The sequence below is a fragment of the Furipterus horrens genome, unplaced genomic scaffold (assembly GCF_987537825.1).
Source record: "Furipterus horrens unplaced genomic scaffold, mFurHor1.1.pri manual_scaffold_3, whole genome shotgun sequence".
Taxonomy (NCBI): Eukaryota; Metazoa; Chordata; class Mammalia; order Chiroptera; family Furipteridae; genus Furipterus; species Furipterus horrens.
Genome location: NW_028327173.1, coordinates 19,674,875 through 19,688,845, shown reverse-complemented (window position 1 = coordinate 19,688,845; position 13,971 = coordinate 19,674,875). Strand labels below are relative to the sequence as shown.

Genomic DNA, 13,971 nt, shown 5'->3' with positions numbered 1-13,971 from the left:
CATACCATCTGTACACTGAATTATTGTGTGGTCATCGCCCCTCATCAAGTCTCTCTGTTCATCTCCATTGATCCCCCTCCATCCCCTCCTCCGCTTGCCCCATTCCCCCCCCCCCCCCCCAGCAATCAGCACAGTGTTGTCTGTGTTCATCAGTTTTTTCGTTTTCTTTTTCTTTCTTCTTTTTTTTGGAGGCCTCTCCCAAAATGAACTCATTTTTACATGAATTTTTTTTTTTTTTTATTGTTTCTCAAACAGGATCAATATGGGAATTATGTAATTCAACATGTATTGGAGCATGGTCGTCCTGAAGATAAGAGTAAAATCGTAGCAGAAATTCGAGGCAATGTACTTGTATTGAGCCAGCACAAATTTGCAAGGTATGGGCTTTGAATTACATAGACTGTTTTCTAGAAGAGAGGATTAAATAGTATTTTTAGGTCTAAAGAGAAAGAAAGAATTTTCTTTTTTTAAAAAAATGTTTGTTTTTATTAAAGTATACATAGTTTAAGAAGTCAAATAGTTCTGTTACAAAGCATTAAACGTAAGAAATCCTTTAGTGGGCTCCTCATTTCCCTAGAGTTAGCCCTGGCCAGCGTGACTCAGTTGAAGCACCATCCTATAACTGAAAGGTTGCTGGTTTGATTCCTGGTCAGGATGCATGCCCAGGTTGCAGGATCAATGTCCCCTTGGGGCACATGCAGGAGGCATCTGATTGGTGTTTGTCACATCAGAGTTCTTCCCCCTTCCCCTCTCTCTCAAATGAGAATAAACCTTAAAAAAAAAAAGAATACTAGGTTTTGTACTTTGGTAAACTGAACATTTCATTAGCTTATTTGTTTGGAATTATGAAATGTTCTTTACTCAGTTTCCTCTTTGGTACCTGAATAAAGAGGCATTGTATCATATCTACGTACAGGCCTTCATAGTCTTAGAACCTCTTTCCCTCTTCCTGTTGTACCAGCTTAAGCCTAAAAGGCATTAGTTATTCTCAGGTTGTGACAGATGTTTTAGGTAACTTATAAGCAGCAGAGGCTGGAGAAGAAATCGATGACCCTCCGGTGGCTTAGTGGCATGGTCTTCTGAATAGAATCTGCATAGCCTACCATACACATAACACTGTGCTTTATATTTTTCTTTCTTTCATTTTTTTAAGATGTTTATTTTCATTATTTATTTTTAGAGAGTGGGGAAGGGAGAGAGAAAGGGAGGGAGAGAAACATCAACAGTTGCTTCTTGACCCCCAACTGGGGACCTGACCCACACCCCAGGCATGTGCCCTGATTAGGAGTTGAGCCAACGACCTTTCGGTTTGCAGGCTGATGGTTAATCCACCGAGCCACACCAGCCACAGATATATTTTTCTTCTATGGTTTTTAGAACAAATTGTAAGGCATGCGTGACTCATATGATCTTGATGTTTTTAAATGGTTTATTTTTAGTTCGTAAAACCTTAAAATATTAAAGCATAGGATATGGAGAAAAGAAATAAAAGCATCCATAGATGCAGAGACTTAATAGCCTAATCATATCAGGGGTTATCTTGTAGGCCTTGTGTTGCTTCCATGCCCCATCCCCTGACCAAGGAAATGGGTATCTGAATCTCTTAGGTCTCTCCTTTGGGTCACTGCGCAGTTTACTTTTTTGTTCATTGTATTTAGTATCTTACCCTTGGATATAGTATAAATGTTAATATTGCAAAGATTCATGGTCAGGTAATGACTGAGCAGCTACTGTAGACCCTGCTCTTCCACAGATTACAATTATAAACTGTGGACAAAATGCCAGAAAACTATCTGAAGGCATTAAGGGGTGACCATGAGCATGTACATTGGGAGGTGAGAGGGGGACTATTGAAACTTAGAAAAAGTTAATTGCACTAGGAAATTGCCCTCCTCTCCTTAAAAAAAAAAAGTTTTTTTTCTATTAAGATATAATTGACATATAACAATGAGCAATTTTGAGGTATACAATGTGTTGGTTTGATACATTTATATATTGCACTATGATAACTAGTTGCATTAGCTCACATCTTTATGTCACATAATTATCATTTTATTGTATGGAGAACCATTATGATTAATTCTCTTAGCAGCTTTGAAGTTTATAATATAGTATTATTGACTATAATCAGGGAATTTTCTATTTTTAATGGCTTTTCACCTCTAGACCCTTCCCAGTCTGCTCAAAGCTGGGTTCCTAACTTGGTGTAGAAAATCTCTAGTATTCCAAGAAGGCAGAGTTTGGTGAAATCTTGGCAATAGAAGTGGCAAAATGACAGGGAAGAAATCCTGGAAAGAAAGAGAACTATGGGAGGGGGATGCCTGTATTTAAACTTCCCAAGTATCTGGTTGACTCCTCAATCACATTTGCATGGGACACACTGCAGGCAGCCCTACTAAGGCTAAAAGAAGTGAACTGAGATTTCACCTGCTGCCTACTGCATGGGAGAAGTTCATAGTTTGAATTCAGTCAACTGTTAACTCCACTAAAAAGGTAGATTGGAGGAGCAATACTTTTTGGAGGAACATAACAGAACTCAGTTTCTACAGTATATCATTTTCTGTGTTTAGATAACAGGAAAATGTGACCTGTATTCAACAAAAAAAGAACAAATAGAAAACGAAAATAAAAACAACCATACCACCCAGAGTTGGAGTTAGCAGAGGAGGATTATAAAGCAGCTATTTTAATTATACTCAAGAATATAAAGAGAAATATGCTGGTAATGAATTAAGATATAGCAAATGTTAATAGACAGAAGCTTTATTATAAAATAAAATGAAAATTAAATATATCATCTAAAATAAAATTTACTTATGGCCTTAAGAGTAAATTAGAGAAAACAGAAGAAGGAGCCATTAAATAGAAAACAGATCAGTAGGAATAAACCAAAAAATAGATTAGTGACTTTCTGGCATTTTTGGTGGTGATGCAGAACACCAAGTATGTTTTTATTAGGTCTGCAGCACAGGCACATGTGCACACACGTAACTGAAGTTGTATTGTCTACAGTTGATTCTGATTCTTAGCTATTCTGTTTCTTTTTTTTTTTTTTTTTTTTTTTTGTGAAAAGAAAAAGAATTATTTAACAGTTATATAGATTTAGTTATTTGTGGATTTCTGTTGTTAAGTCTTATATTCTTTAAAACACCTATAAACACATATCCTTGCCTCCCCCTACCAAACCAGGCTAGTTTTAGAAAAGTTAGAGAAACCTTTTCCCTACTTTCCAAACACGGTTCAGCTTTACCAGTAGCTGCCAATCACTCAATTTTGATTGGGGAGGTCTTGTCTGTGTTATGGGGTCCACCAGCTTTTAATCCAGAACCTTGTGGATTCTCAATTCTCAGCCTCCTTGTAAACTGCCTTCTTCCTGCAAACCGCATGGATCTCCTCTCCTCAAAGCTGCATGGCGAGAGCCTCTTAAAGCAGCCTGGAGACCCCTTCTCCAAGCCACATGGAGAACTTAGCTTCTTTATTCCGCATGGAGAAGGCCTCTTCACCAAGCCGCATGGAGGGGGGGAGGGGGCGAGAGGGCGAGAGAGCGAGAGGGCGAGAGGGCGAGAGAGTGAGAGGGCGAGAGAGTGAGAGAGCGAGAGAGCGAGAGCACGAGAGAGAGCTAAAATGTCCGCAGCTGCTTACATATCCTTATTCTGTTTCATTTAAAAAAAATAAAGCTGGTCACAAATCACCAAGTTGATTTTATACCCACAAATGGGCAAGAAACCACAGATTCAGAAATAATAGAATCAACTTTAAAGACTGAAACCATATTAATCGTGTATTACAGTGGAAGCCTTTGGCCAGTTGGGATCCCATAGTGGTAACTGATCTACCTGCTTAGTTTCTTGAAAGACAGTGCTGATGGTTGAGTCCTCCGCCCAGAAGAATGAGTGTCCTGTCCTCAACCCATTTAGCAAAGTCTTGTTCTGATCCTCTCTACTGTATAGAGAAAGTGGGCCTGGAATGGATGAAAGATAAACCCAGCCAAGCAGTCACGGCAAATGTGGCATTCTTTTTCTGAACATTTGTGGCTGGCCTTGTGCTCTCTGAACCAGCTCAGGAATAGCTTAACTCCCTTTCCTGCAGAGGGAGAAGGCAGTCGCTATTAGATTCATTTCCACGTTGCTGCCATACCTTCGGCTCAGCTAGAATTGCATAGTACTGCAGAGCGAAGGTGGGGGGGGGGGGGTTTCTGTATCGCTGTATCCAGTGGTAGAGGCGCTTGTCTTCCTTAGATTTGATAGGTTAGCTCACCAGATTTGATACATTCTTTCACTCAGTATGTTAGAGAGCTTGGCACTGGGGCTATAGACATAAGTAAGACTTTGTTTCTGGTCTCAGTAAGCCCACCAAAAGTGAAGATCGGTTTTGATTTATGTTGAAATTATGCTCATTTACCTGTTTGGCTATTAACCAGTCGTATGAACCTTGTGTTCAAATCCCTTCACTTACCTGGTTATGGTTCACTTTGGAGGGCACACATGGCAAAGGTGGAGAGTCTCAGAACCAAACAGCTGTTGAATTAATCTTTCAAAAATGTTAAGATCTCTTGCTGATCTTGAGGTCAGGGCAAAGGCCAGACAAGCACTGGATCCCCCTTTTCTAAGAGTTGTCCCTGAACTTGTCTTATTACAGCAATGTTGTGGAGAAGTGTGTCACTCATGCCTCCCGCACAGAGCGTGCTGTGCTTATCGATGAGGTGTGCACCATGAACGATGGTCCCCACAGTGCCTTATACACCATGATGAAGGACCAGTATGCCAACTACGTGGTCCAGAAGATGATCGATGTGGCAGAGCCAGCCCAGCGGAAAATAGTCATGCATAAGGTAGGCCGAGCTGGGCAGATCTCAGTCAGAGAGAAAGTGTGCAAGGCCTTGGCTTCTTCATATTTCTGGAATGCAGAGGAGGGTGGATATCTTGCTACTTTTTGCAGAATTTGTCACTGAATTATGTCTCATGTTGTGCTCTTTTTTCCTTTTATCTGGAGTGGCCATTGCCTCATGTTTGCCACCCCACCTTTATAAAAAATTCAGTGTTGTGAAAGAGTCATAAACTCAGTCCTTGAGAGAGATTTCCCTCCCTGATCTTCAGGCCATGCTTTTATCCACTTCCTCCTAGGAGGCCATCTTCTCAGTCCAGCAGATCAACCTGCTTGCCTTATTTCCTTTTCTCCCACCTTCCTCTTCTTCACCCCACCACCATTTCCCAAACGGTGCCTGCCCAGTGTAGTGGCTGGCCTGGCATTTCTACCTGGTGCCAGATGCCAGCGCAGAGATGACTGAGACTCATCCCTGCCCACCGAGCGTAGTGTGGGGAGGAGTGATGGGAAGCAGTGGTGAGGCATGCACCCCAGTCTTTGAGGAGAGGCTTGGCAGGAGGTGGGATCCAGACTGAAGAGGAGTCAGCCAGGAGGGAAGGGAGAGCAGTATGCAGTTGGGTGCTGTGAGTGGGAGCTGCCCGGAAGGCACCTGCAAAGGCCCACGGCTTCAGGAATAGTCACGGCACAGGTCAGCCAGCCTCACCCAGCCCCACAGACCACAGGGCCCAGGCAGGTGTGCTGCAGCTTGGTTTGTGCTGTGAGCCCTGGGTGCGTCTGACCTGGACCCTCAGCCTTTGGGCTCTGAACTCACTCAGCCCTTCACAGGGGAGGGGATGGCCTTGGTCTGGCAATGATGAGCCACTTGCCCTCACTGAGAACAAAGTTCGGTAATGAGAATCTTTGTTATGGACTCAAGTTCTGAGCCAGACGCGGCATCTACCATCTGCAGTTCAGAGCAGAACAAAACAAAACACCACACTGGTGCAGCCGATGGCAGCTGAAGGCTGGGGGAGTCTGAAGCCTTGTGTGGTAAGACTCGTAGATCAGTGGGTCACGAGGCTGGTGACGGCACAGGGAGCATAGGAGACATGCGGAAGTTTGGAGCATGTCTCTTCATTTACCCAACTAACACTCATTAAGCACACACTCTATAGCGAGCCCTCCTTTTAACAGGGCTGCCGTCCTGGTGAGGATGACAGTATTTATTATGCACAAATAGTTACAGTGATGCTGGGGATGTATTAAGGAGGGCCCTGTGGGCATGTTGGCAGGGTGTCTCTCCTAATATAGGGATACAGGGAGGGTTCCCCAAGAGTGACATTTGAATAGAGCCCTGAAAACCTTTCCAGGCAGAAGGAACCTGGTGTGTTAAGTTTTGGAAGGAGACAAGACTGTATTTGAAGTAGTAGAGCAAGTTCATTACAGCAGGACTGTGGTGCCAAAATCACATTTACATTTCAAATAATTGTCCTGGCTGGGGCTGATGTGGCCCAGTGGATTGAGCACCGGCCTGTGAAACAGGGTTGTGGGCCAGGTCCCTGGTTGGGGGTGTGCGAGAGGCAACCCAATGGGTGTTTCTCTCCCTTTGGAGCCCCCGCGCACTGCATCAGCGCGCAGAATAGGGGCTACTCTCCTGACCTAACAGGTCAGTGTAGCTCAGGAATTCAGGTGCTTTGGCTGGAGCATGAAAGGCATTGCTGTGGGCTGTGCGTTCTTGGAGGCACGTTGCTGTGCCTGGGAGCACCCTAGGAGCTGACCCCTCTCTATTTTTAGACCAGAGTGACACAGACTGTGCTTCCTTCCCAGATCCGGCCCCACATCGCGACTCTTCGCAAGTACACCTATGGCAAGCACATTCTGGCCAAGCTGGAGAAATACTACATGAAGAATGGCGTTGACTTAGGGCCCATCTGTGGCCCCCCCAATGGTATTATCTGAGGCAACATCAGGCCTGTCCCCTCATTCCCACTGACCTCACTAGCCCACTGGTGAATCCAACCAGCAACCAGAAATGTTCTAGTGCAGAATCTGAAATGGGTGAATGGTTGCGCCAGGATTACCTTCTCCAAAAAGAAAAAAAAAAAGGAATCAAATCCACAAGTGGAAAAGCCTTTGTAAATTTAATTTTATTACACATAACATGTACTAATTATTTTTTTTAATTAATTGCCCTGTTTTACTGGTGTATAGGATACTTGTACATAGGTAACCAGTGTACATGGGAGGCCACCTATTTTGTTGAATGTTGTATCTATATTCCACACGTGGCAACTTTAAGGGTGGTTGGTTTAACAAAAAAAGTTTAAAATAAAAGAAAAAAGGTTTTTAACTCATTTGCCTTGCTGGCAAGTTTTGCAAATAGCTCTTCCCCACCTCCTCATTTTAGTAAAAAACAAAAATAAACAAAAAAACCTGAGAAGTTTGAACTTTAGTTAAATGACCCCAAACTGGCATTTAACACTGTTTATAAATATATATATATATAAAATGAAAATCGTTTCAGAGTTGCTAAAGCTTCATTTTATGACATTAAGTTTATGAAACGTCTAAAAATTGCCTTTTTTGGAGACTATTATGCTGAAGAAGATAGTGGAGTCTGTTTTGTGATGAGGAGACATGAGCTCCCAGAATGTCTTTCAAGGCTGGGCAGGTGTACTTGTTTACTGCCTGTTGGATTTTTTCTGTTAACATTGGAAGGCAAAATCTTGATTATTTAGCATGAGAAAAAAAATCCAACTCTGCTTTTGGTCTTGCTTCTATAAATATATAGTGTATACTTGGTGTAGACTTTGCATATATACAAATTTGTAGTATTTTCTTGTTTTGATGTCTAATCTGTATCTATAATGTACCCTAGTAGTCGGACATACTTTTGATTGTACAATTGTACATTTGTATACCTGTAATGTAAATGTGGAGAAGTTTGAATCAACATAAACACGTTTTTTGGTAAGAAAAGAGAATTAGCCAGCCCTGTGCATTCAGTGTATATTCACACCTTTTATGGTCGTAGCATATAGTGTTGTATATTGTAAATTGTAATTTCAACCAGAAGTAAATTTTTTCTTTTGAAGGAATAAATAAATGTTCTTTATACAGCCTAGTTATATGTTTAAAAAGAAAAATATAGCTTGGTTTTATTTGTCACCTAGTCAGACTGTAGCAAGATCCTTTCTAAATGTTATTCAAGATGATTCAGTTCACAATAGTGTTTTTTTTAATCCTAAAAAAGTAATGTTTTATTTTGTGACAGTCAAAAGGACGTGCAAAGTTCAGCCCTGCCCCAGCTTCCCTTACAATCAGAGCCCCACTCGCCCTGTAAAGTGTGACTCGCCCTTCCTTTTTGTACAGAAGATGAACTGTATTTTGCATTTTGTCTACTTGTAAGTGAATGTAACATACTGTCAAATTTCCTTGTTTGAATATAGAATTGTAACACTACACGGTGTACATTTCCAGAGCCTTGTGTATATTTCCAATGAACTTTTTTGCAAGCACACTTGTAACCATATGTGTATAATTAACAAACCTGTGTATGCTTATGCCTGGGCAACTATTTTTTGTAACTCTTGTGTAGATTGTCTCTAAACAATGTGTGATCTTTATTTTGAAAAATACAGAACTTTGGAATCTGAGTTTGTGCTTTAACTCCCCCCACCCCCCCAGTGCAGTGCCGCAGGGCAGCCCTTCCTTTGTGCCTCTTTCGTTTTTGCTTGTTTTGTTTTTGTTTTATGAGGGGCGGGGTGGGAGGGGAAGAGAACTGGAATAGAGACACCGGGTCAAACTGTTTCTTCAGCCCAGTTTGACCCAAAGACGTTGGGTTTAGCCTGCCCAGTGCTTTCAAAATCAAGACACTCCACAGTAACCCAGATTTCCAACTTCTGTTGAAAAATGAGGCCCTGGCTGGTGTGGCTCAGTGGATTGAGTGCTGGCCTGCAAACCAAAAGGTCACTGGTTCCATTTCCAGTCGGAACACATGCCTGGGTTGCGGTTGGGGGTATACAAGAGACACCCCAATCCATATATCTCTCGCATATCCATATTTCTCTCCCTCTCTTTCGCCCTCCCTCCCCCCTCTTTAAAAAATATAAAATAAATGCAATAGAAAGAAAAATGAGAATACTCACCTCCTGGGCCTGGAGTCTGCACACCAGCCGTGGGAACAGCATGGGAAAGTCTGCCCTGTGGTTCGCCCTCTTCTGTGGCGATCATCCCTGCCTCTTCCTGGCCTCGGCAGCATTTGTGAGCCCGGGGTCTAGATCAGAATGCTGTCACAGATGTCACCCAGCTGAGGTTAAGTGTTGGGGCACCTCATTGTCCAAGGCATGGTTGTAGGCCAGGTGTCTTCCAGGCCTCCCCTCCAAGCCCCTTTCCTCTCCGGGCTGTCCCCGCCCTCACCCGGCCCCACTGTGCACATGGGCAGAGGCCAGCCCAGGCTGTCCTAGTACCTAGCTTGCTCATCTCCAACTGGGGACTTCGTTCAGCTTCTAGTGTAGGAGGCTCTAGGTCAGTAAGGTGACTGTCCCCTGTACCTTGCGGATGCCCACCTTCCCTTCTTTACGCTTTTTCTCCAGAAGCTTTGACAAAAACTGCCACTGGCATGTCGGTCTGTGTTGGCAACTACAGGATCGGGGAGGCCAGGCAGGAGCCACATAACCTCACATCTGGACTTGTGACCTCAGGGTGGTCGCAGAAGAGAGCTTTGCATGGTCCCCTAAGGGTAAGGGATGGTCACTAGCAGGCCCTGCAGTCCCAGTAATAAAGACAGGGAAAGGAAGCTGACATACGTAGGTTTCGTGTTCAGAACCTGATTTTGCTTCAGTGGCTGTAATCGGGTCTTTCCGCTGAGGGGGTGGTGGTGGGCCCGCCAGAGAGCGTGCTGGGCATTGCGGACCGGGGCTCTGGAGTCCGACTGGATTCAAATATGGGTCCCACCACTCATTGTGTGTGCTCAGGTGTATCCATCTGGAGCCAAACTCCTTGTTGGAAATGGACTGAAGGTGAAAACACACATACGTGAAATGTTTCTCACATCACATCATGTCAGAGAAAGTCATGGCTACTAGGTAATGGTTTGACTAGACCCTTGCAGAGGCAGTGGGCAGAGGGGCTTGGATTTCTTTCCCTTTTGCTATTGTCTTTGTGCCTTGGGGAGAGCCTGTTAGCTTGTTTCCTCCCATGTAAGATTGAACTAATGCCTCCTAGAGCAGAGGGAGGATAGAATTCGTAGTACTGTCAAGTGGCTGGCACATAGTAGGCACTTGTGCTGGTTTTCTGTCTGTACTTCACTCGGGTTTTTATGTTAATAACGTTTAGTGAAATGTTTTGGTTTTGTGGTTTTGTTTTTTAAGTGGTAACAAAGCAAGATGCTTGGTTAGAAATATGATCACTCCCTCAAACCCTTATTTCAAGCCTGTGTGGCTTTTCAGTCGGGCAAACACAGGGTTTAATTACGACTGACTCTTATTACCTGGATCATCTTTCTGAGGCCAAGTTTCCTTCTCTGTGAAATGAGGAAAATAAATATTAGCGCCTACATCAAAGTTTGGTTGGGATGAAATTACGTACCTCAGTACAGGACCCGGCACGTTAGTACAATAAACGAGTGGCATTTACCATCTTTAAATGAGCCTCACTCATCCAACGGCTCTGCCCAGGTTTTGGTGAACAAAATCCTTGTCTGTTAGGTAAAGAAATTTACATAAAGTCATTGATCCTGAACTGACTGTTCAGGCATCTCAAGAGGTGGTTTTTACAAGTTCTTTCATTATCCCCAACAGTCCTGGAAGGAACCGGGTTATCTATCCCCACCTCACAGATCTGGAAACAGGTTCTGGGTTCTGACGCAAGTCTTTGGATCAGACCGTCTCTAGGCCTGAGGCTTTTCCCCTTGGCGTAGACCCCTCGTCCACAGGACTGAGTTTCACTGGGCGGGCTGAACTTGTGCAGCAGCCACCCCTCATTTACCTGGATGCCATCACCCATTGCTACCACGTCTGCCCAAGGATGTGATTCTGGGCTCCCACCAAGTAGACGCCTGCCTTCTTGGTCTCTCTTGCAGAGTCCCTCCAGGATAGATTTCTCACACAGGTTATATAACAATCCTTTACCTGATCACAGTGCCTCACAGCACAATCGTATTTGTGATTCCTTTGATCCTCATGCAAACCTGACAGAGTGAGCTAGCTTAGAGGTTATCTCTTCTGCAGAAGAGGAGTTGGAGACCCACGCCACACAGTGAGTCACTGAACAAGTACGGATTTCATCTGACGGGTCCTGACTCCAAGTCCAGGGCTCTGTCCACGTCATCTCACTCTTGCCGCCTTCCATCAGCCCCAGGACTAACTCTCTTCTCTTGAATTTGGAGATGTGTGGGGCACTAGAGAGGAAGCAGGTGAGGGGAGAAAAACCTGTGACTTCCTGTAGTTACCAGCTATAGCCACACGAGGGTGCTGCTGCCTAAAGAAAGCGTCATACATAGAGGCCTAAGGGCTCAAGATGCCGCGGTCAGGGCTGGGATGGCTTTCCCGGAGACCAGAGGTCTGGCATCTGCCCTAAGACTTCGCTTACCCCCTTCTTCCTCCCCCGCTGATCCTGGACATAGGGCTAGTCCCTCACTCTGGCTTGGATGGCAGTGTGTGGTCATGGATCAGGTTCACAGGCCCTGGCTTTGCCTTTGACGTCCTGTGTTACCTCTGGCAGACCACTGACTTCTCAGTTTCCCCACCTGTCAGCTGGAGTGGTAGCCCAGCCCTCTGACCCTCACAGAGGCGGTATGAGGTCAGATGGTTGGGGCTGAGGAGGACAGTCTTGTGCCTCCGTTAATGTGACCCGAGTCCCTGGTGCCTCTTTCTGGGGCCACATCCCTAGCTTATGCACCAAACTTTCAAACAACTAAAACCTCCAAGTCCTTTTATGCCAGAGCTGCCTCGTTTCAAATCCCAGCTCCTCTGGCCCTGTGTGACCTTTGTAAGTCATTTGTCCTCTTACTCCTCCATTTCCTCATCTGGAAAATGGGGATAATAATAGTCCTACTTCACAGGGTACATTCAAAGCATTGGGCACAAGGCTGGGCACAAAATAAGCCAAAACGAGGAGCCGTTCTTGTTGTTATTATGATTGCTGCTGCCTCCCAGGGTTCCCTGCTATGCTGGGGTCCTTACAGTTTTCACTAGGGTGACGATTTAACTTATCCTGCAAACTGGGCTACTTTTAAGCATGAAGGTGGACGGACGCACCAAATCACTACCACATGTGGTGCCCGCTCTCCAGGGGGGCCCCGCCTCTGGCCCTCTCACCCTTGCATGTGTGTAACAGGGCTGCCTGGAAACCATGGGATATTGTGAAAAGGTTGGCATGTGACTTCCGAGGCCAGGCCACGAGGACACTGCAGCTCCAGCTTGCTCTCTCTAGGATCCCTTGACCACTTTCCAGGACGAAATGTGGCAAGAGCCACAGGAGGAGCGGAGGCCTCCTGCTCTGAGCCAGTATTAACTTGCCAGCCACACTGCCAGCTTGGACGCAGAGATGCCCCCACGTTCCCAGCCCTCAGTGACTGCTCCCCTGCTGACGTCCTGACTCCAGCCCCCCTCAGAGACGTCCTCCCCCCACCCCTGATGCCACCAGAACCACCCAGCTCAGCTAGCCTCGAGCTCCTGACCCACAGAAGTTGGGTGAAATACTGTTTATTGTTGTAAGCTGCTGGGTTTGGGGTAATTCATTATGCAATAATAGCTAACAAATTCTCGGCACAAAATCTCAGATAGCCTAGGCCTATCCCTGGGCAAATCGTAAGTCCTGGTTTTCACCTTTTCTGTGAGGCACGTGCTGCCTGTTTCTGCCCCTGCCCATTGCCAGGACTTGGGGAAACTCTAGGTGTTCATTCCTCAGAGTCCAGGGACGAGGCAGGTCCTTGGGTGGGGCTGGACCTGGGACTCCCAGGAGGACTCAGCCATGTAGTCCCAGAGGTGGTTCAGCCTCTGTCTCAGTCTCAGTAGAGAGCACCTTGACCTGCCCACCTCAGGCCTGGAGCATCCCTAATCAGAGAATGACTGGAAATAATGGCCAATTGGATTGTAGCTGTGAGCCTTTCCCTGAGCTGGCTGCCACCCTGTATTACTTTGTTCACCTTCCTCAAACCCTGGGAAAGGGAGACTGGTCACTCACTCTAACTTCAGTGGGGGGAAGGTGGCCCCAGGTCACTGTCTAGGAAGTGGAAGACATGGGATTTGACCTCCAAGTCCCCCTGGCCTCTTCTCAGCCAGGCCCTACCTCAGGGCTGCTTGCTAGGTGCTGGGAATTGCATTTGGCCTCCCCCATCTGATCCATTTACGCACAAGGAGACTGAGGCCCAGGGCGAGAGAAGTGACCTGCCCAGGGCCACCCTGACAGTGAGGGACAGAGGAGAAACCTGTCCCACGTGAACGCAGCTTATCTCCTGCACTGGGATGCCAGCTCCCTGGGCCCCTACATCTGGCCCACAGAGGGGCTCAGTAACTAGAGGGTGAAGTTGGAATGCTGGTCTCTACAAATCTCAAAAATCCAAAATAAAAAATTCCCCCATGACACATTCAGTATGTGTTCCCTCAGATTCCATGGCCCCAGGGGATGGGGGAATCTCCCCAACCCACGGTCCTTCTCACCTTGGGCTCCAAGTCACGCTCCTGAGCCCCCTCCTCCGCTGTCACCAGCTGGGCTGCTCTAGCCCCAGCATGAGGTGAGAAAGGAAAAATATTTTTAGAGGAATTTTCTTCTTCCAGGAAAATGACTCCAAATGTGCAATTTATTCCCGGGAATGGGGCCATGGGGGAATGTTAGTGGGATGGCAGTGTCCTCCTTGTTCTCTTTCTCTCTCTCCCCACAACCATCCTGCCCTCACCCCCTCTTCCTCCACCTCCAAATCCCTGCGGTTCCCCCCTCTCCTTTCCCGTCCCCCATGCAGCCATTTTCTAGCCCTGTGACCTTGAACTGGCCAGAACGGGCAGACCCAAGGAGAGGCTTGGATGAGGGCCTTCGTTGTGGGGGAGGTCCTTCCCTGAGTTTTTCCAAACAATAGGGCATCTGGTCGAGAAGAAGGGGGTGGTGAGAGAATGCCCCCCAGCAGGAGTGAAGCAGCGCATGTTCTGCCATATGCTGTGTGACCTTGGA

The 13,971-nt window shown here is 45.9% G+C and overlaps 1 protein-coding gene and 1 non-coding gene across 10 annotated transcripts in view; both read left to right on the top strand.

Annotated features, from left to right (window-relative positions):
• Positions 1–8,459, top strand: part of PUM1 (pumilio RNA binding family member 1) — a 113,327-nt gene extending 104,868 nt beyond the window's left edge. For all 9 annotated transcript variants that reach the window (XM_090268977.1, XM_090268978.1, XM_090268975.1 and 6 more), the window contains 3 exons: positions 256–377; positions 4,639–4,831; positions 6,631–8,459. In XM_090268977.1, the coding sequence (XP_090125103.1) occupies positions 256–377; positions 4,639–4,831; positions 6,631–6,762 (447 nt within the window). In that variant the 3' untranslated portion in view covers positions 6,763–8,459. The remainder of the gene's footprint in view (positions 1–255; positions 378–4,638; positions 4,832–6,630) is intronic.
• LOC150014504 (small nucleolar RNA SNORD103/SNORD85) lies at positions 5,668–5,752 on the top strand. Its single transcript, XR_016510289.1, has one exon. It is a non-coding gene; the product is annotated as a small nucleolar RNA SNORD103/SNORD85 (small nucleolar RNA).
• Positions 8,460–13,971: the final 5,512 nt, after the last annotated feature.